At 35.5% G+C, this 25566-nt stretch overlaps 1 protein-coding gene across 22 annotated transcripts in view; it reads right to left on the bottom strand.

Annotated features, from left to right (window-relative positions):
• LOC111370574 (basic salivary proline-rich protein 2-like) overlaps nt 1–25036 on the bottom strand; it is a 37714-nt gene extending 12678 nt beyond the window's left edge. For 9 of the 22 annotated variants that reach the window (XM_022992344.1, XM_022992345.1, XM_022992354.1 and 6 more), the window contains exons 1-8: nt 24638–25033; nt 23702–23821; nt 23399–23518; nt 23072–23191; nt 22459–22593; nt 15086–15226; nt 14581–14784; nt 6066–6173 (exon numbers count right to left, since the gene is read on the bottom strand). In XM_022992344.1, coding sequence (XP_022848112.1) covers nt 6066–6173; nt 14581–14784; nt 15086–15226; nt 22459–22593; nt 23072–23191; nt 23399–23518; nt 23702–23821; nt 24638–24839 — 1150 coding nt within the window. In that variant the 5' untranslated portion in view covers nt 24840–25033. Of the gene's footprint in view, nt 1–6065; nt 6174–14580; nt 14785–15085; nt 15227–22458; nt 22594–23071; nt 23192–23398; nt 23519–23701; nt 23822–24637 lie in introns of all 22 variants that reach the window. The other 13 variants (XR_002698446.1, XR_002698445.1, XM_022992358.1 and 10 more) reach the window with 7 other exon arrangements.
• Between the last annotated feature and the right edge of the window lie 530 nt (nt 25037–25566).

Here is a 25566-nt window from a genome sequence, read left to right on the forward strand (position 1 = left end):
TTCGTTCAGAAAGCATCTCATTATTGCCCATTTGACCCTTACATGCATACCGATAAGTCATTCACTCCTAACCGGGTAAAGCATTTTTTTTCCCTTGGATAATTGATCTTGTGTTTTATATCATATAATATTTTTATTATAAAAATTGTCACGAAAAAATAATAAATATTAATAAATAATTAATTTTTTTTAAAGAAGAAAAACGAGTTATACGTATTTTTTAAAACATACGTTTGATGTACGTTTAACTATTTTCGATATTCATTTAGATCATTCAATGCTTCTATGACATAGTTCTCAAAATGAGTTTCGAGATAATATAGAAGATATATGCATTCGACTACCGTACAATCGTCAATGAATTTATAAAATTAGCATGTTATCAAAATTCTTAATTTTTTAAATGATGTCTATTTTAACATTAAAAAAATTTAAAAGTTTATTAGGAAATTTTCTAAATGACGTCAAAAATTATTGTTACGAAAAAATAATAAATATAATTAAATAATTAATTTTTTTAAGGAAAAAACTAGTTATACGCATTTTTAACACACATTTGATGTACGTTTAACTATTTTCAATATTCATTTAGATCATTCGATATGTTTATGATATAGTTCTCGAAATGAGTTTCGAGAGAATATAGAAGATTTATGGTAGATTTTTATAAAAATAAATAAATAAATCACTTAGTGAAAAAAAAATTTAACCAAAAAAAAAAAAACAATAGAGCAACTCCACGCATCACGAAGCAAATGCTCCGTGATGCGCGGAGCAATTTTGCTCATGGCATCCAGGAGAAATTGCTCCGTGCATCACGGAGCATATCCATTAGGCAACTTTTTTTTTATATATATAGATGACGTTCAGTGTCAAAATTTATTTTATTTTTATTTTTTATTAGGTGATTTATTTATTTATTTTTTTTTAAATCTATTATAAATCTTTATAAATATTCTATATTCTTTCGAAGTTTATTTCGATAACTATATAATAGATACATCGAATGATTTAAATGAATATCGAAAATAATTAAACCTACATCAAGCATGTATAAAAAAATGCGTATAGCTCGTTCTTTTTTCTTTTAAAAAATCAATTATTTTATTAATGTTTATTATTTTTTTGTGACAATTTTATCAATATAATTTTCTTTTTTCCTTGGTGATTGATATATTTTTTATACAAATCTATTTTACCCTTATTTAATATGACACGGAGTATATTAAATCATGTATATTGTTTATTTCCTAAAAGTAGTTGTGATAAATCAAAGTAAAACTTAACACAATATTGAAAAAAAAAATACTCAATCAAAAAAATATCGATTAATTTATTTGACGATACTGAATATTTTAGATGTATATAAATTTTGGAGGATTAAATTCATATATATCAAAATTGGGTGATTAAATAAAAATCTCAACCCCATTTAAGTGACAAAACATTATATTGTGGCTCAGCTTGTGTTTGACTCCATTAATTTTTTCTCATTTTTCTCTCTTTTATTTTCAATCGCAGAATCTTCTATAAAATAATATTATACATAAATAAAAAAAAATTCATTAAATCGATTGGATATTGAACAATAAAAAAAAGATTCGACTAATTACACGATTTAATTATATTGAATAGTTATCATCAAATAAGTCCTTTATATGTAAAATAACCACTCAAATTAAAATAATGTTTGATTTATGAGCTCCAATAATTGTGGTTTTTAATCTATGCATCAAGGAAACATTTATCCTATCCCCAGAAAATACATTTCAATTATAGCAACACAAAATTGATGCCAACTAATTTTTCATCTTAATATTTTGGGGCCGTTTGAGCCCCATTATTTGTAAATTATGAGATAAATAGTGTTTTTTTTGAAAAATGAATGGTTGAAAATTTTTGATTTACGTGTAATATTATTTTATTGAAGATTGTGTGGTTATAAGTAGGAAAGAGAAAATTTTAATTTAATTTAATGAAAAATAATGAGGCTCAAACGGGGGCTTTAACATCTGAAAACTTTTTATATATAAAAGAAATTCGATCATTTTTAGAAATTTTTTTCTTATTGGTAATTTTTCCTCTCGATCAATTAAATTTTTAAATAATCTAATAAAATTTTTTACGTCATTTAGAAAGCTTCCTAATAAACTTTTAAATTTTTTTAATGTCAAAAGTGTGTTATATATGAAGATTACATTTCTGTTTATCATTTTAAATAATTAATCAAATTTGTAGATTTATTGAGAGAACTGAACAGATATTTTGACATGTTAATAATTTAATATTACCTAAAAAAATGACATAGCCCGTGCATTGCATAGGCGGAAAACTAGTAATAATAAAATATCAGATGTTAAGAGCACAACATGTCTCAGATACTCAAAACTTCAATTTGCCATAAACTTCAATACAAGCAGCCTATGTATTAGAGGATGTCGTGATGTCGTTACCATGTATAACTTGATTAGAATTAGGGATTTATTTTGATTGTACAGAAATTTACTTTCCTTGTATGTTCCTTGTATATTCTATAAATTGAATGGAATACATACCAAAGATTTATTCAGCAAAATCGGTTTTAGCATGGTATCAGAGCCCTAATATTTCTCGTGCGTGTCGCTAGCAATCAGCTCTTAGTTCTTTATAGTAGAATCACGATCATCGCCTCTTGCATTTCCGTCGGCAGTCACCATCAATTGGTTTCTTCATAGTCTGCGTCTTTATCATCACTTGGTTTCTTCATAGTCGGCGTCTTCGCGTTAGCTTCTCTCTGCGTTCCAGTGGTCATCTTCTCAGTGTGTTACATCTACGTGGTCGTGATCCAGTGTGTTCTTAAGGTCAATGTGTTCTTTGATTTCTCAGAGAATCGAACTGTGGTTTCTGTGGTCAGAGCAAATTGTCGTCTTCGTCGCCTCTGTGAGTGATTTTCTTGCCTTTGGCCAATATGTTGGGCCTTAGTAAAATTATTGGTTTTATTAAATACTTGTGGGCTTGGGCAATTGAACTATATTGTCTTTAATTGGATACTGGTAGATTTGGGCCAGGGCTTGGACCTCTAATTTAAGTGGATATTTAATTGGACAAATTTAAATTAATTGGGTTGTGATAAATTTATTGGCTAACAACCAATTCTCCTCCTCCGTCAAAATCTTAAGGTCTGATTCCAGGGGTGAATATATGTCTAACGCATTTCAAGCTTTCTTACAAACTAAAGGCATTATTTCTCAGCAATCTTGTCCTTCTACTCTTCAACAAAACAGGGTGGCAGAATGCAAGAATTGCCATCTGCTTAATATGGTTCGAGCTCTTCTGATTGAATCTTCTGTCCCTCTCGATTTTGGTGTGAAACTTTGTCTACCGCTGTACATCTCATAAATCAGTTACCTTCTCCTACTCTTAATAATGTCTCTGTTTTATAAGCTCTTTGGTCATCATCCCTCTAACTCTTATCTGCGTCCTTTTGGCTGTGTGTGTTGCATTCGTTTACAACCAGAAGAAAGGACAAAACTCACTCCTCAATCGGTCAAGTGTGCTTTTTTTGGATATGGTGGGACTCAAAAAGGGTATGTTTGTTATGATCCTGAGACACAACGAATTAGGATTTCTCGCAATGTTGTTTTCTTTGAAAAACAATATTTCTTCACTTCAGAAACTATTACTTCCCCGCCTAAGTTTTCTGTCCTACCTACTTTTCCTATAGAATTCTCTCAATATAAGCTCGGTCTTGTTTACACTCGCAGGCATGATGTACAGTCTACTAATCCCACACTTCTCAGACGACTGTCCCCCACATCTCTGATCCTCCACCTACGACATCAGATCCTTCACCAGATGATTCTCCACCTACGACATTAGATACTTAACCGGGTAATCTCCCACCTCCTGTCAGTCTTTGTCGCACCTCTCGTGTCCCTTGACCACCAGATAGGTATGGCTTTTCCTCCTATAGTTCTATATCTACTACTCTTAACTCGATTTCCATTCCTTCCTCCTATAGACAGGCTATAAAACATTTGGAAATAGACGATGAATGCAAAACTTGAGGCTCTTGAGTCCAACCAAACATGGGATGTTGTACCATGTCCACAGAATGTAAAGCCTATTGAGAGTAAATGGGTACATTCTATCAAACTTCATTCTGATGATTTTCTTGAGCGGTATAAAGCTCGACTGGTTGCATGGGGTAATCGTCAAGAGTATGGAATAGACTATAATGAAACTTTTGCTCCAGTCTCTAAAATGACAACTATCCATCTTTTGTTATAGCTTGCCGCTTCTCAATCTTGGTCTTTACATCAAATGGATGTAAAGAACGCATTCTTACATGGAGACCTCGAGGAAGACATTTACATGAAACTTCCATCTAGTATGCCTCTTCCCTTAGCTAATTTGTTTGTAAGTTAAAATGATCTTTTTATGGTCTTAAACAGGCTCCTCGCGCATGGTTTGACAAGTTTCGCCGCACTCTTATGGATTTTTTATTTACTCAGAGTCAATATAACGCATCCTTGTTTCTTCACAAGAGTACTGCTAGCATTGTTTTTCTATTGGTATATGTGGATGATATTATTATTTCTGGATCTTATCACATCCTTATAAACTTCAGCAACATCTTCATTCAATTTTTCACATGGAGGATCTTGGTCATCTCAATTTCTTGGTATATTCTTAAATCAACATAAGTACATTCAAGATTTAATTCGATTGGCTGATTTATCTTAAGCCTCCTTAGTTGATACTCCACTGGAACTTAATGTTATATATTGAAAAGGCGAAGGTAATATCCTTACAGATCCTACCCTCTGATGGAGGTTAGTAGATAGTCTCATCTATCTTACTATAACTCGTCCAGATATTTCATTCGCAGTTCATACTGTCAACAAATTCATAGATACCCCTCATTATCTTCATTCGGTAGCTATCTGCCATATTATCCGATACCTTATTGGGACCCCTCACCTTGGTCCGTCCTTCCCTGAGGGAACGTCTCTTGAGCTCACGGCTTATAGTGATGTTGATTGGGCAGGTTGCCCTGACTCTTGTCAATCAACCACTGGGTGGTGTATCTTTCTAGGTGATGCTCTCATTTCTAGGAAATGTATGAAACGGGATAGTGTTTCTAAGTCCTCCACTGAGGCTGAATATCGTGCTAAGTCAGCTGTGTGTTCTGAGATTGTATGGTTGCATGATCTTCTAACAGAGCTTGGTATTTCACAAACAAAGCCTACCTCGCTTCATGGTGACAACACTAGTGCCATTCAGATTGCAGTCAATCCTGTGTACCATTAACGCACCAAACATATTGAGGTGGACTGCCATTACATTCAGGATGCATATGATTCTAAGATAATCACTCTTCCCCATATCTCAACTACCCAACAGGTTGCAGATATCTTTACCAAATCATGACTCATCTTCGTCATGATTCTCTTGTTCGCAAATTGATGCTTGTGGATTCCCCAACACCAATTTGAGAGGGGGGTATTAGAGGATGTCGTGATGCCATTACCATATATAACTTGATTAGAATTAGGGATTTAATTTGATTGCACAGAAATTTACTTTCCTTGTATATTCTATAAATTGAATGAAATACATGCCAAAGATTCATTCAGCAAAATCAATTTTGGCACTATGTACTATACACACAGATGAATTAGGTCAGCTAGTCCCCCCCAAACAATGTTATAGTTGTGGACATCAATTCAGAAAAAAAAAAATAATGATGCCCAATCCAAAAAACCACAAGTCCAATGAGACAAATGTACTAGAGCTCCAATTAGGCTGACCATTAGTATGACAAAGTCACCAAAGATTAAAGAAACAAGATTTGAGTAGTCATCACTACTGGAAATTAAGATACACAAGTAACATTGGACATTCTCTTGAGGAGGAGGAGGGAGTAAATATGTGATTGAGCTTACATGTTAATAAATAAAGACCTTGGAATCAATGCAAATTATAGATTTCAAAAGAATGTTCCACTGAAGGAATTAACTTCATAACAGATTGACGAATATTTGACTTAAAAACAAACATATAAGTAATAGGAGACAGAAAACCTTCTAGGACGAGATTGACTTCCTGGCAACCAGGACATTGGACCCATTTTGCTCCTCGCGGGTACAAAAGCAATTTCCGGCAAGTTCCACAAACTAATTGAGCCTTTTCTGCATCAGCATAACATAGAGGCTATGTAAGTACAAGTAATGAATCCAGAGCCAGATTTCCAGAGTCATAGCCAACTATCGATTTCAAATATTCCAAATGTGAAAGAATAAAATAGAGGAAAACTAGGTGCAGTAGCAACAGGTAACAACATTAGATACATATATTTATAGGAGGCAGCATCTCACTGTTGTCTTGAATTAAATTGGATTACTAGTTACATCAGCTCTGCTACAAATTAATTTAAATTATGAGTAAGAATAACTTTTCTGTTTGTTGTTCATGCCTCCAATAGAATCAGGAAATTACATAAGATGACATGTTTAGCATATTACAAACTTTTTTATACTCACAAATACGAAATGCGTCAAACAGAAATAGAAAAAATAACGATGGGGTTAGTAGATTAGAATTAAAGATAGTTTAATTTACATTAGGCCTATTTTAGTTTGTTATAGTTTTCTAGTTTGACTAAAGCTAGGGTTTTGTTTTATAAATTTCCTAGTTTGACTTAAATTAGGTTTTATTTCCTTTGTATCCTTCTTAAATTAGGTTTGCTTAGACTCCATATAAAGAGGGTCTATTCATTGTCATATTCAATCTTCAATATTGAAACTGATATTTTCCCTTTCTAGAATTTATCTATTCTCTTCTCCTCCTCCTCCTCCTCCTCTTCCTCTTTCTCCTCTCCTTTCTGTTCTCTTCTTCCCTACTTTCCCCTTCTTGTACAAGTCTCGGTATTTGTTCGTTGCGATCTACATCAATTTGGCATAAGAGTTTCGGCATTTTCCTTTGACTAAATAATTTTGAAAAGTTTTGATCGATATTCAATTTCGAGAGATCACATCAAATAATATGCAAGAAAATTTTCAGTCACCAGGGAAATTGTTGCTGATTAATTACATAGTACAAAATTCACTGCAAATCAGAAAGTATTTTTTCCTTCACAGTGTTTGTATTAATTCTGATCATCCAACTTGGAGAATCCAATCGCAGGCTTTGCAAAAGCCCATTTGTGGCGTTCAATCACCCACCGAACCCACCCAAGCACCAAACTTGGAGCCCAAATCATTTACCCACAATGATAGATCATAACCATCAGCTAAATTAGCCCAATTTAGTCAGGCTCATTAACCCTGATCCACTACAAAACCAACAACGATAACCCCCGACCCATTTGGCCAAGTCCAAACTACAGAAATCAAGCCCAACAACCCAACCCACCTTCATCCACCCATAGCAAAAACACCCCACCAAACCTTAATCTCCACCTGCAACCATTTTACCCCCGTGCACCACCACTCACAAACCTCTATTATTTTTCCCCACCTGCCTACTCATCTACATCCACTCACGCACATTCAGATTACACCATCACCAACGCAGTAGCTTCACGATCTGCTAACCATTTGCTCTCACAAGCCTTCACTATCAATCAATTAGCATCACTCTTGAGAGTCACATGTGGTCAAGTGCAGTTGTGTGGCTTAAATACTGATCGGACACTATGTGCTTATTGAATAAACTCATTTTTTCTCCGTCTATGTTCTCTTTTGATTTTTTCCCCTTTCTTGTCTCTCTCCCTTTCTTTTTGACTCTCATTCTTGTTTATTGAATCATGCGTTGATTTGGTATGAAAAAGGTATATCTCTTTTGTTATGATTTTACATTACTTTTATTGTAAGTGTCTGGCTTGCCTGACTTATAAACGGAAAATGTTTTTTCCCCAACAAAAAATAAAAATAAAAATAATTGTTCGATTTAATCTTAAAAAATATTAAATCACTTTGACTGACCTTTTGGAGTTTTTGCTCTATTTTATGCACGTTCTAAGTGATAATTTGCAAATATTTAAAATAACTTACATTTGCCTCGACGCTTCACTCAGCACCATGCACAATTCATATAGCAACTCTTGTAGCCTATAAGCCCTAGTCAGAACCAAGATAGCATGCATTCATCTTTTTCCCTTCACTGATCGGTTTAGCAACTAAAAAGAAAAAGCGTAAAAACATCTCCTTCTTATATTCACATTTAACTATGGAAATTCTTCTTAAGAGCCATCCTCAAGCCTCCCAAAAAGAGAAAATTCTCTGATAAATAGTCCTTACGCCGACATTAGCAGCCCATTTCCGAAATGAAAGGGGTGAGCGACACACCTATTACCATTACCATCCCAAACAATGTCAACACAGTTGAATTTGGTTTAGAATGCCTCTCCAAGCGAGAGTTGCTTCCAATTAATAGTGTGAGCACTTCTGATTACAAAGCTAAATATCAGCCACTGCAACAATCATGCCTATCATCCCAATAATCATGTCTAACTAAGAAAAGACAATGTACAATAATTATACTCATTACATAAATCATTCCATAATTAGACTATATTATATCTCCTACTCACATCCCTCTGAAATTGATGCTAGTCGATCAAGAAGCATCAATTGGATTTCTTTGAAAAAATGTCAGCTATTGGAAGGGCAGTGAAAATGTGAGAAAGAGTAACGATATGAGTATCCAATGCCTCTTGAATAGAATAACAGTCCACTTCAATATGCTTAGTAAGCTCATGGTAAACAAGATTAGTAGCAATCTGAATAGCACTTATATTATCAACATGGAGTAGAATAGGAACAGATTGAGAAAAACCAAGGTCAGCTAAAATCCCACGTAGTCAAATAATCTCAAAACAACCAGCAGACATTGCCCGATATTTAGATTCAGTAGATGACTTAGAGACACGATCTTGTTTCTTGCTTTTCCAAGAGATCAGATAATCCCCAAGAAACATGAACCACCCATAACAAATCATCAGGTATTTGGACAACCTGCCCAATCTACATCACTAAAAGCAATAAGGCAGAGAGGAGAACCGGTAGGAAAAAACAATCTGTGACTGTATGTGCTTTGAAGATAGCAAACGATACGACGAACGACAGCTAGATGGAGATGACATGGAGTGTATATGAACTAACTAACCTGCTAGACTGCGAAAGAAATATTAGGCATCGTAATAGTTAAATAATTCAGGCTCCCCACCAGTTGGTAAAACACAGTAAGATCGGATAAAAGATCACCTTCCTCACTACGATACTTTGTATTTACTTCTAGAGAAGTTTCCACAGTAGATGAATCATGAAGACCTGCTTTAATCAAATCTTGCGTATACTTATGTTAATTTAGGAAAATACCAGAGGAATCAATGAAAACCTCCTCTAACCAACCCTAAGAAGTATGTAAGAGATCCAAGATCCTTCATATGAAACAAGCCTAAAGATGTTTCTGTAGACGGGTAATCAAAGCAAAATCCATCTCGATAATAACAATATCCTCAACATAGATAAGAAAAACAACAATACTAGTAGAGCTCTTGCAAAGGAACAAGGAAGAGTCGTACTAGCTCTGTTGAAATAAAAAGTGAAGCAAGGTAGATCAAAATTTGTCAAACCATACCCATAGAGCCTGTTTCCACCCGTATAATGAGCGCTTAAACTTATACTTCTAAAGAAGAGGTGGTGGTCAGACAAGGAGGTAGTGTCATGTAAACCTCCTCTTTGATATCTCCGTCAGCACTGTGGTCGTCTTAGCAACCGGAGCAGAAGTCTCCTCATAATCTATACCATACTCCTGTTTGTTATCAAGAGCAGCCAACCGTACCTTATATCGATCCAAAGTCCCATTAAAGCGTAGTTTGATCGAGTAAAACCCACTTACAATCAATAGCTTTAACATTCTCAGGACAAGGAACATCCCAGGTATCATTGTCCTTGAGTGCACAAAGTTCACCTGCCATTGCTCACCGCCAGCATTCATGTTTTACTGCCTCAAAGAACCAGGTAGGTATGGGAACGGATGACAAAATAGCATGAAGAGAATATGAAAAAATCCATTGTGACGACCCGGGTCTCTGTACCCAAGTCATTAGCTTACGTACTGTCCGCTTTGGGTGGGCTTTGCGCACACTTACCCCTTACGGCTTTTTGTCGCGTCCCCCAAGATTCTAACTCATAACATTTCCCTTAAGTAAGACTTAAGTTGAATCCCGGTACCAATTGGACATGAGGGCTTTCTGTCACGTCCCCCAAGATTCGAACTCATAACATTTCTCTTAAGTAAGACTTAAGTTGAATCCTAGTACCAATTGGGCAAACGCGACAGAAAGCCGTGAGGAGTAAGTGGGCGCAAGGTCCACCCAAAGCGAACAGTACATAAGCTAATGGTTTGGGTACAGAGACCCGGATCGTTACAAAAAAAGAGCTCAATTGGTACCAAGATTCAACTTAAGTCTTACTTAAGGGAAATATTATGAATTCGAATCCTGGGGGACGCGATAGAAATCCGTGAGGGGTAAGTGGGCGCAAGGCTTACCCAAAGCGGACAGTTACGTAAGCTAACGGCTTGGTTACAAAAACCCGAGTCGTTACAATACCTATTAGGAGGACGAGAAATTCTGGTAGAACTGCAAAGATTAGTGTCCGAATCCAACTCATTCGTGGAAGGCAGTGTTAGAGCAGCCTCAAATGGCAAGTCAGGTTCATGTGGGGCAAAGTAGAGCATCGTCATTCATATACGAATCCAGACTTGAACCGTTTAGGAGAAGAAGACAACACATCAAAGTGTGGAAGGGCATATATCTTTGGTAAAGGTTCAACATGAGTCGGAAAAAAGTATTGATTTTTTAAGAAGACTACATGACGAGAGATACGAAATCTATTAGAGCATGATCATAACAAAAATAGCCTTTATGAGAGACACTATAACCCATAAATGCACATCTAACAGATTGAGCGGAAAGTTTGTTTCGTTCATGAGAAGGAAAATAAACAAAACAAACGCAATCAAAGGCATGCATGTCAAGGTAGTTGGAATGCTGATGATGCAAGCGATAATAAGGAGTTTCAAATTTGAGAACACTGGAAGGTAATCGATCAATTAAAGACTGTCGTAGATAGAGCCTCGACCCAAATTTAGGTGGAACTGAGGATTCAAGTAATAATGTATGAACATCTAACGGATGACGATTCTTACATTCAGCAACACCATTTTGCTCTAGAGTATGGACGAATGCTGGGAGACAATGCCCTTTTGGTGAAGTGAATCGTGAAACTTTAGAGACATTCTTCTACTAAATCAGATCTTAACACTTTAATACTCGAAGAGAATTGAGTTTCAACATAAGCGACAAATTGTTGAAAGACAGAACACCTCAGATTTAGAATGAAGAAAATAAATCCAGATATACCTACTATAATCATCAATGAATGTAACAAAGTATTTATAATGGGTAAGAGATGACCGGAGACATACCCCATACATCATTGTGAATCAAATCAAAACTTCTTTCAGCACGACTATCATGAGAAGAAAGCGAAAGAGACTTGCCCTTACCTAATTTGCATGTGGAATAATCAAGAGAAATAAGAGATGAAAATTGATCTTTATTGCCCATCAATCCAAAGTTTATTAAATGAGATAAAACTACGGAATTAGGGTGACCCAAACGTTTGTGTCATATTTCACCCTTATTGTTAACTTTATTATAAGCCATGGAAATAAATGGTAGAATGAAAAAGTGCAGAGGAAACAATCGACCAACTTTAGGCCCCTTCACGAGTATCTTCCCCGACACCTGATAGTGCACAATACAGCCATCACGAGAAAATTGAACATCACAGTCATTATCAACCGACTTTATAGATATAAGACTAGTGGAAAGTGCAGGAGATAGGAGAACATCTTTAACAGAAGAATTAATGTCTCCATCATAAATAGGTAATTGACTACCATTAGTAATCAGAATGTATGAGGATCCCTTATATGTCCAAATATTGCTAAGAGCATTAGAAAAACCAATCATATGATTATATGCACCAGAATCAACAAGCCATGATGATGATGGTAAAGAAATGTTACCTTGAAGCCCAAGGACGAAAAGGATAAAATAATCATTTGCTGGACCATCTCAAGAGTTAGGACTGATGAATTATTAGCAGAAGAAGTACCAACTGTAGTATTTATATGCACCAGAATCAACAAGCCATGATGATGATGGTAAAGAAATGTTACCTTGAAGCCCAAGGACGAAAAGGATAAAATAATCATTTGCTGGACCATCTCAAGAGTTAGGACTGATGAATTATTAGCAGAAGAAGTACCAACTGTAGTATGATAGGCATTAGTTTGACGATTCTGAGGGTGAGTGGGGCATTCTTTAATTTTATGCCCTAGTTTCTTGCAATAGTTGCAATACTTCTTTGCACAGTGGACAGCTCTATGTCCATATTCCTTGCAACTAAAGCATTGGACCTTCCGCATATCTCTACCCTTCCCTTTCCCTTGAGCCGCATAGGCAACTACATTAGTTGGTAGTTTGTTTTGCTGTTAAGTGGCCTATGCAGCAATATGTTGCTCCTCCCGAAGTAACTCCCCAAAGCACACATCCAAAGGAGTTGGATCGCGATTCATCAACTTAGATCGAGCTGCCTCAAACTCAGGCCGCAACTTCATCAAAAACTTATCTCTCTTGCTTTGCTCATGTAATTCTTGAACTATAGCAAGAAGGGCATCAGGTACCTTTGCATAAATCATATCAGTATATTCTGCCCACATATTTTGAAACCCATTTGCATGACTTTAACATTGAGTTTGTTCCGGTATTACCTTAAGTCAACGATACTCCTCGGGCTTCTACATTTTCACAGGGCTCTTATCCTGGTGCCACATGTATCTAATTGTTTGAGAAAAAGATGATTGCTCGCTAATTTATAATTCCTATACATATTTGATTGTTGTCTACTGATTAAATTCACATTATCTCCCGTTCGACCACTTGTGCATAGTTCCATGATGATATTTAAAAGATTGATTATTTTAAACAACAGAAATTATGATTACGTACATGGTAGGCACATATCATATAATGGAGATTTTTTTTTCTTTGGTAAGATAACTCAAATTAAGAAAAGGTTTTTATATAATTCACTTGAAATTAATTTGTTTGACTAGCCATCGAACTTGAATAGAAGTTTTGTTTTCAATATAATAGATTATTTCCTTAATTATGATTACGTACATGGTAGGCACATATCATATAATGGAGATTTTTTTTTCTTTGTTAGGTGTTTCTTTGGTAAGATAACTCAAATTAAGAAAAGGTTTTTATATAATTCACTTGAAATTAATTTGTTTGACTAGCCATCGAACTTGAATAGAAGTTTTGTTTTCAATATAATAGATTATTTCCTTATCATGGAACATTCGAGCAACCGGTATTGCACTTATTTGTTTCTGCATGCCAGTCTACCGGGCTAGTGTACTGTGCCGCTCATTATGTGGATTCAGTTGTAGTTTTTGTGGATAAGTTCCAAAGGTTATTGTTTGATGTTCACTGTCAATATTTGATCAAAAAGAAAGATCATCCCCTTGGTCAGACAATGTTATTGAAGATGATTTTTGCTTTCAGTTGTCATCATATGGTCAATATATTCAGGAAGAATCGCTCCTATGATGAGAAGTGATCTACCTTGTTGGAGTTGAAATCTCTTGGCTGGAGAGAAATGATGAGGAATGAAGATAAGAATATCATCAGTAGATTAGGAATAAAGATAGTTTAGTTTACATTAACTTATTTTAGTTTATTAGAATTTTCTAGATTGACTAAATTAGCATTTTATTTTGTAGATTTTCTATTTTGACTTAAATTAGGCTTTATTTCCTTCTTTTCCTTCTCAAATTAGGTTTGCTTGAGGGTCTACTCATTGTGATAATTAAACTTTTATATTAAAAAACTAATATTTTCTCCCTCTAAATTTTTCCTTCCTCCTCCTCTTTCTTTTCTGCTTTCTCCTCTTCCTCCCCTCTTTCCCCTTCTACAAGTCTTGTTCTTTGTTCGTTGCATTCTCTGTCACATAAACTACAATCCCAGATTGTCATCATGAATTTTCATAGAGAACAACATATTTGCATATCTTCCCTGGACAACTTGAGCACAGCTTGCAGATTTCACAATGATTTCCGTAAAAGCAGAGTACAAATTGAACACCAACAGCTATTTAAATTTGGAGTAGAGAGGTTGTACTTCTTGTGTGCTTTTCCATTTTCATTTCTATATGTGTGTCATGGAGTGATACGTGGGATTACCGTGTCTCTAACTAAAGAAAAAGTGAGATTATTACGACGACACAATTTAGGAAAGATTAATAAAAAAGTCAGATAATAAAAGTCGACATTAATTTGAAATGTGCCAAAAGAACAACATAAGAGGAAATGATGTGCGAAAGTTTACTTTATGGAATTAAAAGTAGAGTATGAGATGGAGGAAAGACAGTTTAGTATCACCAATTCAATGAGGTGTGTAGGCATTATTTGCATAGTAGATAAGCCAACATTAAAACAAGGAAGATCAATTACCTGTAGACTGACCAGAAGGTAATGACATCACAGGTGGTGGTAGTGGTTGTGATGGAAGAGTCATAGGTTGTAGTGGCTGTGAATAAAGCACAGATGTAGGTCTTTCGCCCCCAATCTTAATGTCAACTGTGCCCCCCAATTCTTTATCTGAGATGCCCCCATTCATCGGGGGAGATTTATTTCTACTGGTAACTCTTGAGCATACTATAAATAGAAGAACACCATTAAGAACAAAACAGAAGTTACAAGAAGAAGTATCTGAGATCAATTATCATAAACACATTACGTATTCACGAAATGAACTCTTGTGAGAATGTTAGTTTAAGGTGAACAATGCATAAATTTACCATATATATTTAGCACACTGCTACACTCGGGGAGAATTTTCAAAAAGAAACATGAATAAATTTACGATATCTATATTCAAGGAAATATTCTACCCAATATGCAGTCATAATGGTCGGTCATCTTAAGGTGCAGTTAAGATGTAGGTGAAAGGACTTACCAGCAGGTGGTGCTGATGATGGCAGCAACTGTGGTGGCGGGATAGGTGGTGACAACTGTTCTGGCACAGATTCAGGTCGAGACCCTGATGGATGTCCTTCAACATCATTTTTTATTTCTTTTTTGCTCCCCATTTCACGTCCTACAATGTTCACAATTCTTTGGTTATTCTTCCTATTCAATATCCAATTTCTAAATTGTCATATCATTTCACAATGCCAAATGGACAATCGATAATTTGCATGAAGGGGGGAGAAAATTGCGTGAGGAAGAAAATTGAGTCAGCCAGATCTCACCTTTAAAATTATTAAAATGTATTCTTTTCACTGTCCAAAACCCTAAGTTCAGCAAATACATCTACCTCACTCAGCAAATAAACCCTCAAAATCTTGCACGTTCGCTCTAACTTGATATGCGCAGCATTTAAAAAAGCAAAATAAGGTATTGAGGTGTTTCTCTTTCGAGGCAAGGCACAAGCCTCACCACAAATCAAAAGAACAAGTAAAATATAAAAAAATGCAAAATTTAACCATGTATCAAACCATAAACAAACTTTAAAATTCATAAACACAAAATAAATCAATGAAGTAGCAAAATTAATTTATTCCCTACTCTTGGTGAGCCTCTTTTGGTTAGAACATGCATGCATGTATCATAGGTACATGACTGTAGTATTAGTTAATTGGTGGAATGTATTTCTTCAATACACATCAAACATAAATTCAAGTTTGATCTTATCGTAGAAGGGAAGTTATCTCCTATTACTATATTACTTCCTACCTAACCAAGGAAATACAAGCAGCATAACAATCTCTAATTCTATACATTCCAAATCCCCGCTCAAGTTGGTACATAGATATCACACAGGCCTAACTTGGATAGCGATTTATGGAATGATCCACTAACAACATTATGGGTCATTATATCAGCCAGTTGACATATGAGCAATTGGCGCCAACCCAACCTTTTTTAAATTTTACGTTACACTGCATCCCTTCGAACTCTACACTCTTAACGTATAGGACCTATATACTCTGGAAGTCGAGGTTACCCTTGACGTAATTTCTGCTAAGTTCAACATGCATGGTTCAAACATACTGTACCAAGTTATTAGCTGTCTCAATAGCTATAGTGTTATAACAGAAAAGCACCATGGGTTTCTTTGGAGAATCACAGGCTCACTAAGAAGAATTTTCAACCATTTAACTTTAGTAGATGCATGATGAAGAGCAAGGTATTCAGCTTCAGTACTCAAGGGTGATACCACTTTTTGTTTCTACTCTCTGAGTCCTCAAATTGCCTCCAATAAATGATACATGCCATAATGTAGACTTCCTATCAAATCTTTACCCAACAAAATCAGAATGTGTATAACCCATAATATCTACATGCCCATGCTTAGAAAAATGATAACCATGTCTCGAAAATGTTTTAAATTTACCAATATACGATTTACTACATTCTTGTAACAATCATTCGGATAATGCATTAATTAGCTCACAACATACTACATATTACAAGGTGTTCTATGTAATATACATCAACTTCCATACAAATCTTCTATATATCTCTTTCTTCTTTGGAGTTTGATCGAGATAAATAGAAAGTCCATGATTTACCTTAATAGGAGTGTATTCAGGCTAAGTTTTTGGTTTCTGTTAAGATTTTTAGTGTATATTTTTGTTGGGAGAAGAAACCCTTGCTTGGAATGAGATATTTCAATGCCTAAGTAGTGTTTTAGAGTCCCCAGATCCTTTATTTCAAATTCGCAACGTCTCTTATCTCACTGGAGTTACTACTGTAACAATCATGTAGTCAACATATCCAATAATCTGCGTGATATCATCACCATCTCCAGAGCCTGCTTAAATTTGTACTCTTTCATTAAGCAGCTCAGTATCCCAAACCAAGCCCTTAGTGACTACTTGCAACCGTACAGGGGTTCTCCAGCATATCTACGTTACCTCCTGGAGGTGTTGTCTATCGAATCATCATGAAAGAAAGCTATCGAATCATCATGAAAGAAAGCATTATTAACATCAAATCATCTTAATGGCCGGTCTAGATTAACAGTTACCAATAGTATGACTAAAAATGTTAATATTGGCCACCAAAGCAAAGCTTTTTAATAATCAACCCATAAGTCCACCTGCAACCTTTGGTTCTACTATAATAGACTTCCACTTTCCATCTTTAAGGGCTCCCTAAAAATGACTAGGAATAAGCACATAATACAAGTGAAAGGCAGATGTCAGGTAAGTCTTAATAAGAGATTTTGAGAAACCCAACCAATCGAGTTCTTTCCAATTGCAAAGAGGGAATCTTCAACCTTGACTGCCAGCTAATCGATTCAAAGTGGTAGTTTCTGAAGTTCCAGGGTTAGAATCAGAAGATAGTGTTAAGAAAAAGGGGGGAACATGTAACTCATGATTATTTTCGAAGAGTCATTAAATGGAACAGTATTATTATCAAGGGAAAGGTTGGAATTGTTTCAGTATGGCAATGGTTCCACAATAGAATTTTCTCCTTGTATAACTTTTTTTAAACAACCTAGGTGATCTTTGACTCCAAACATCAGTTTCATCTTGTGGAGTGAACGGTTCATCTACGGACTCTTACCTTTACCTGAAATCCACCATCTCTTCTTTCCCAAACACACCCATTCCTCTTGTTTACTACTTTTATCTCCCCTAAAAAGGAACCAACTAAACAACCTCAGAGTAGGACTCCAGTAAACTAAACAACTACAGACATGCAAAATTGACCTGTAGGAAAATGGACTTATAGTTTTTTTGGGAGTAAGAATATCCAAGAAAAACATGTAAGAGCATCAGGATCAAGCTTATCTTAAGTTGAGATTGCACAAGAATATAACACAAAGAGCCAAATGCTTTAGAACTAAGATTTCAGGCAAAGGAATTGGTGTAAAATCATGACACCTTTAAAGGGGTTAGTTAGATAGTCAATGATAGGATCTATAAGAAAGATAGCTGTACTGCGGTAATGACAGCTCAGCCCAAAAATATTTAGGAACACACATAGTAAAGCATAAGGTTATACTGGCCAATTCTACGATATGCGAGTTCTTACGCTCTACTATACCATTCTGTTGTGGTGTGTAGGAACACATTGTGATGAGGACATATATTTTAGACTATTTAGTTTAGTATTTTATTTGGGTTTATATTATGTTTTGGGCCTTTTTATTTTTCTTTGGGCTTGTATAGTGTTTTGGGCTGGCCCAAGCCCAATCTTTTGTTTGTATATTATATAGAGGCATGCAGCCTGTTGCATGCAGAGGAGATTTGATGGAAATGAATATGAATTGAAAGCCACAGGCTTTTCCACCGCCCCTCTTCTTCCCCTTCTCCTTCTCCTTCTCTCCTCCTCCTCTTCTCTTTTCTTACTATATGTATTCTGCTTCTTCTTCTGCTGGTTTCTTCAACCCTCACAGGTTCTAAGTTATCAAGCTATGCTACATCACATTGGCTGTTGAAGTATGCCATATGCGAAGATTTGTTTAGAGATTGATTCACAAATTCTTGATTTATAACCTTCTTTCTAACAAATAAACCCAACTCATCCTAGTGCAGTCATCCATAAAAGGCACAATGGCCTAAACGGTAATGCCATGGAAGAATTTTCTCCCTAGCGGATGTTTCTCTCACCACTTGGAAACCCCTGCTATATTGTAACTGCAACTCACTTGCCCCCTCTTAAGTAGTAAAGACCTCCCCTTTATCTACAACTGCCATCATCATCTTCATTACATAGCCCTAAAACACATAATGGCAGAATAAATCACACAAAGATTAAGATGCTTGATGATTTTGCTCATCTCTAGAAAGTTATTAGAGTGTTGGTGCATATAAAACAGAAGTCATAGAGAGTGGGAGAGACGTTCCATGCCCCTAAAATTGGCATAGGACCAACATGAGCACACGTAAAAGATGAGCATATGAGTGACCCAAGTAGGAAGAGTTACTAGTCATATGGATATTGGCCCCTGAATCAATAACCCAAGCATTAGCGACAGCAAAAATAAAAGCTTATTTAGAATTACCTCCATGGGAGAATACTCGAGATACGTGAGAAGCAAAGGATGGAGAGATGCCAATTGTTTCGGTCAATCTTTTATATAAATTATTGAAAAAAAAATGAGATTGAGAAGAAAAAAATAACCAAATCTAAATAAAGCCCAAAACAACCTCATTCGAATAGCAAGCTCAATTCGCTAAATACTACTATTACCCAATAACAAGCCAGTATACAAACAAAAAGACTTGTCGATTCAACAGTAAGAAGTGTCAGCGTAGAAACCTAGGGCAATGAATCGCTGGGTCAACCAAGAAGAAGCGCTGCCCAACAGTTCGGAGGTCGCCGAAAAGTTACCACAACAAGGTCGCAAACACCACAGAAAATTTTGTGCAACAGCCACACCCCAAAAACCGTTTGCCCAGCAACGATCAAATTTGTTGATAGAAAACAATCAAATATTACTACTTCCCAATAGCGAGCCCAATTAGCTCAGTTGTCTAAAAACAAGCAAAGGCAGTAGATGATTAAAAAAACTTTTCAACAGTAAGAAGAGCAATCAGCATGGCATCCCAGGGCAACCAAAGGCTAGGTCAACCAAAAAGAAAGGTTGCTCAACAAAATTGAAGGTTGCCAGAAGGTTACCACAAGCAGATCTCAAACGCCACAAAAAATTTTGTACAGTAGACAAACACCTTATAGACCTCTTCGAGCTGCAGTAGAAACAAGAATAACATGGTTTTGTGCACCCAAGAGGTTTTGCATATCAGTCGTGCACACTCTAGGGTCGTCATAGGCTTGCGTACCACCTTATGATTCCAACTAGGCTTAAGCTGGGTTGGGAACAATCAATCAAGACAAGATAGGTTTCCAAACATTTCGAACCAGAAGGGTTCAAGCTAAGGTTTTTAATTGAACCGGAGCTAGGGTTAGGAAAAATTGCAGAGATTTCCTTGCTCTGATACCAACATGAAAATTATTTAATTGACAGAATGAATTTATTGATTGTGCATCAACATATATATACAAGTTTGATCCTATTGTAGAAAGAAAAAATGCATCTTCTATCACTATATTAGTTATCTAGATAAGGAAATCATCTCTATATATTAAAAACAACAGGTATGCTTTCCTCTAATCATTATTGAAAAAAAAAAAAAAAAAAACTCGAACTTAAAAAGGATTTAAAAAAAAAAAAAAAAAAAAAAGGAACATAAAAGAAGAGATGAGACAAAGATTCACACCGAGCACAAGGCAAAATAAGCCAAACAACCAAAAAATAGAAATGAAAATCAGAAAAACGAGAAAAAACTTGATATTCGATATCATCGAGTCATCAACTACCCAGTCACCTTCTACCGTAGCTTATGTCGTAGCTAGATTATCAGAGCAAGAGATAGCTTTTGCGAGTTGTATTGGTGCTTTTCCTTGCTGGATATTCTTAAGCAACTCTTTTTATATGACTGTTTTTATTTAACATAATGATACTGGATTTTTCAAAGCAAATATTAAAATAAAATAATGATTTTTAATTCATGTGGGGCCCAGCCTAGAAAACTAAACAAAAAAGAAAGAATGATGTGAGGCTTACTGCTTAGTTAGTAGAAGCGTAAGCCTCATAAATGGTTTTCAAAATTTGCAACTCAATACTTTTTATTTGCACCTCCGAGAGGGTATTTTAAAACCATACATATACTCACACTTCCAGAAGTAAGTTCATGCAAGAAGAGCTTGAGATATGTCCAAATACATTTTCTGTACTAAGCATTGATTTGGTTGCAGATACGAGTTATGGGAAAGTGGAAGGTGAGAGGAGATAGAGAACGGGGTGGGGGTAACTAAGGATTAAAATAGAAATGGAGACATCATTAACAGTCTTGCTTAGAATATTCCAACAGCACCCTCCATACGTGCATCGAACTGTTTTACTAAACTCTTCAAAACGTCCATTCTAATCTTGGTTTCTCATTAAATATATCCATTTATGATAATAAATCCCTTCATATTTCTTCATTACAAATTCAAACTTGAATAACCAGCTACTAAATACATCACCTCTCTTTTTATCAAAATTTCTCTCTCTGCCATTTTCTTAACTATAACCAATTTATGGACAATTGTATAAACGTCCATTTACATTATTCCAATAGTACCCTCATAGATTCATTGAACTATTATACTAAACTCTTCAATTCATTCGGTTCTAAATGTTGACTTCTCATTCAATGTATCCATTTATAGTCATACAATATTTCTCCAATACAAATTTAAACTTCAACCAACAACTATAAAATTCACCATCATCTCTTTTGATCAAAATTTCTCTCTACCTTTTTTTAATCAAAATCTACGTAAGTACTCTTTTAATCTTTATCGATCATTTTTCTACTTAATTATCTAAAACCATGCACTTCATATTCAATACAATATTATGTGTACATTAAGGTAATGAAATTATATTCACGTTTATGTATCAAAGTGGATGCTTAAAAGGTAGACAACACGATTTGATTTCTCGACCCTATATGTGACAATGCATTTCCAATCCTAAGATCTAAAGATAGAAGATTATTTATTTTGTTGGTGCTTGTGTGTCAACCATTTCTTCTTTTCACATATTTGCTTAGTAATTATTACTGAATTAAGCCCCTGTTTGTAATCATTTAACAAATTAAATTGTTTGCTACAATAATATTCTCTATCATACATTCACACAATAAAATATTCTACACACAAACCAATAAAGTTTCTTTAAATTTTAACCACACATTCTCCAAAAAATACTATTCAAAACTCTATAATTTCTGGGAGACAAACAGGCTTTAAATGTTTTTAAACTTTCCTAGCTCTTTATTCATATTTTTCTAGAGCATTAAACACTTTTAAAAAAGAAGCCATAATCAAAGCATGAAAGTGTTTTTTTTTTTTTTTTTTAATTATCTGTTACATTTTTGTGTTGCGTAGTATTCATTCAATATCTAAGAGTAACATTTTTTCACGACTTACAAAAATCTAGAAATAACATGTAATACATGTTAATTACGACTACAAAAATGGTTGTGATTAGAAATCACTTCAGTTCAACACACGAAAGGAATGTAATGAAAGAGATCCATATCCAGTTTCAGGATCAGACCGTTCATAACAGTTACCACCGGTGCACGCCCCCAAAGACCAATTATTACCAATAAATATTCAAGCAATAATGAACATACACAAAATATGCATTGTACCTAAGCAATTGCATGTGAAACTTGAAATGGAATTCACAACAGTGAGTTGAATGACAGCAAAATTCATATATGAATCGAACAATGATGGGTAAGGGGGAAGGCTCACCAGAAGAAACAGCTAATGATGGCTGCATAGGTGGTTCATATGGCGGCAGCACCTGATGTGGAAAAGTTGTTTCCCATCCAGGTGGGGGGCCGTCATCTTCATCCTCATGCAGTTCATTGCTATCCATTTTTTTATCTGAGATGTACAAGGTAATACACATATCAACCAGAGGCATCAAGAAGTTTGAAACACGCCAAAAAGGTGAAGCTGAATTTTATGAACCGTTGGTCTAGTAATTCATGAAATTTCCAGTTACAGAACATTGCTCAAATTTGACGAGTTGATTGTGTCAGACTTAGGTTTGAAAAGAGATCGTGTGCACAGTCTAAATGATGCAGCTTTCGAAAATTCTCATTCTTCAAATCAACTCTTAGTTCATTATGAACAAAGACTCACTGATGAATATTTTTCTGAAATTAGGTATTACATTATAGCGAGCAGAGTCCAGAGCAAAAATTGCTGCAAAGTTAAGGGGTAAACAAGCATGCATCAAACAAGTGGGGGCAGAATTAGATCAAAGAAAAGCTCTAAGGATGGCAAAGCCACGTTAAATTGTACACTTATTCCAAGAGGGTTCACAGACTAAATGCAATAAAATTAGGAGAAATATAACCTGCTTTATTTAATGGTGGTTGTGATGGTAATGCTTGAGAAAGAGCATGAAATTCCCACCCTGGAGGGGGGCCATCTCCGTCATCTTCAAATCCGTCTTGTTTGCCCCTCATTTTTATATCTGAACAATGACAGCAATTCGATTCAGTTTATAAATAATCAAGAAGCTTTTCAAACATATCAAGATTAACGTGCATGCCTCGAACAAGCAGGGGATATATTATTTCAGATAAAAGCTACACAGATGCAAAGCTCCCTCACACTATTCGCTTGTTCCAAGAGAGTTCACAGTTTAAATACGATAAAATAGAAAAAGCATAGATATGACCTGCTGTATTCGATTGTGGTTTTGCTGGTAATGCTTGAGAAAGAGTACCATATTCCCACCCTGGCGGGGGGCAATCCCCACCATCTAGAATGCTGTCTTGTTTGCCCCCCATTTCCAAATCTGAATGATGACAATGACTTAATTCGTTATATAATTGATCAAGTATCTTTCCAAAGTAAGGTCAATAACGGGCACGCCTCAAACAAGCAAGTGAAAAAATTAGCTACCAAAGAGCTACACAGATGTGCAATTGTTCAGAGAGCTCAGGGACAAAATGCAATAAAATAGGAGAACATATATGACCTGCTGTATTTGATGGTGGTTTTGATGGTAACGCTCGAGAAAGAGTATTAAATTCCCACCCTGGCGGGGGTGAATCTTCATCATCTTCAAAGTCATTTCGTTTGCCCCTTGTTTCCATATCTGAACAATGACAATAAGTTGATTGATTACATAAATCATCAACTAGTTCTAAGAAGACCAACATAAATCAAAATACAACTTTTCGATACCATTTGCGGTAATATTAAAGATTTAAATGGAGCTGCTAGGATATTAAACAACCAAATAAATAATTGGACGTCACTTTGTATTCTCTAATTTGTCGTTCCCCATCCATTACATGGTGGGAACTGGGAAGCTTAAAAGGAAGACGCTTTTTATTGTCAGATTATGTTTAATGCATGTGTGCAATAAATTTTGTCACCCATACCACGATAATTAGAAGCAATGAAACTACAAAAGATACCGTAGCAATTAGTAGAGACAGGGTCAGTTAAATTTAAAAGACGCAAGAGAACTGCCTAAGGAAACTTCATAAATTGGCAAGTCACAACTGAAATCCGCTTAATATACCGTAAATAAACTAACTGTTCAGATTGTAGACTCCAACATATCTGACCAGCAACAACAAAAACTTGGCAATGATATATACACGCAAGAACCAAATCTCAAGAGATGATTCACAGTTTTAGTCTTTCTCGCATAGGTAGAAAGCCCAAAATTTTCCACGATTTATGCAAAAAGTTGAGTCTTTGAAAAATTCAATCTTTTCAAGATACAAACATAAATTTGAAAAGTTATAATCTTTTTCTTCAGCGAGGGTGCGTGCATTCTTGTGGGAGAAAATTATTATACAAATTCTTTATTTAAAATTTCGGAAAAGACAACAATTTGATGATGCAACAACAAAAGGAATGATTAAAATGAAATGGGTATGGCTCCAATAATCCGTCTCACCAGAATGTGGCGCAGGCAGATTCATGCAGTGAAACCCAGGCGGTGGACCTTCTTCTTCACCGCCACTTCCGTCACCGCCTTCAGCTTTGCCAGACGGCAAATTCGATTGAGGTGCCTGCTGAGTGATGATGGACTGAAACCCAGGCGGTGGCCCATCTTCTTCATCTTCAATTTCTTGCACGATTTCTGGCTTGTTTGCCATTGTCACTAAGCAAGGTTTTTGGTGAGGCTGTGTGGGTTTTAAGCCGAAAGTGGGTCCGAACTGTCTTAGCACCGCTTTTCTCGTATATTATGGACGCCTTGTAGAAGACTATCTTCTCAAATCGCACGCGAGGCGCAAATAAGAAATGTTTGATACTTTTTGGTTGATTATAATGTTGAATTCTATTAACTATTTAGAATGAGTGATCATATCATATTAATCATCGTTCTAGAAATCACTTTGAGTAGAAGATAAATCATGTAACGACATAAATGAAAACATTGGATTGTCATGAAATATGATGATTCTAATGTTATATATATTTAATTTACACGAGTATAACTAGTTACACACCTCTAATTAGTTGTTACATTTACTTGCACCAAATAGATCAATTTTTTCAAGTATTTTTAAACATAACATTCAACATTTTTTGCTAAACAAATAATGTGATATATTAACATTTTGTGTTACACTTTTTGTACTCGATAGTATATATGTCGTACTTTTGTAACACGTGTAACATATTATGTTACATAGATCACTATCGTCGCCATGGCCGTCATTGACACCCATCAACGCTAATAACCACATTCGCTGACACCACAACCATCTCTACCAAGATCACTTGCCCTAAACCCTATCTAACCACCACCATTACAAGAACCAAGTGGCCCACACACCTATTTGTCGTCATGAACTACCAATGACTGTGCATTCGAAGTGT

Source organism: Olea europaea, chromosome 21, assembly GCF_002742605.1.
Source record: "Olea europaea var. sylvestris chromosome 21, O_europaea_v1, whole genome shotgun sequence".
Classification (NCBI taxonomy): domain Eukaryota; kingdom Viridiplantae; phylum Streptophyta; class Magnoliopsida; order Lamiales; family Oleaceae; genus Olea; species Olea europaea.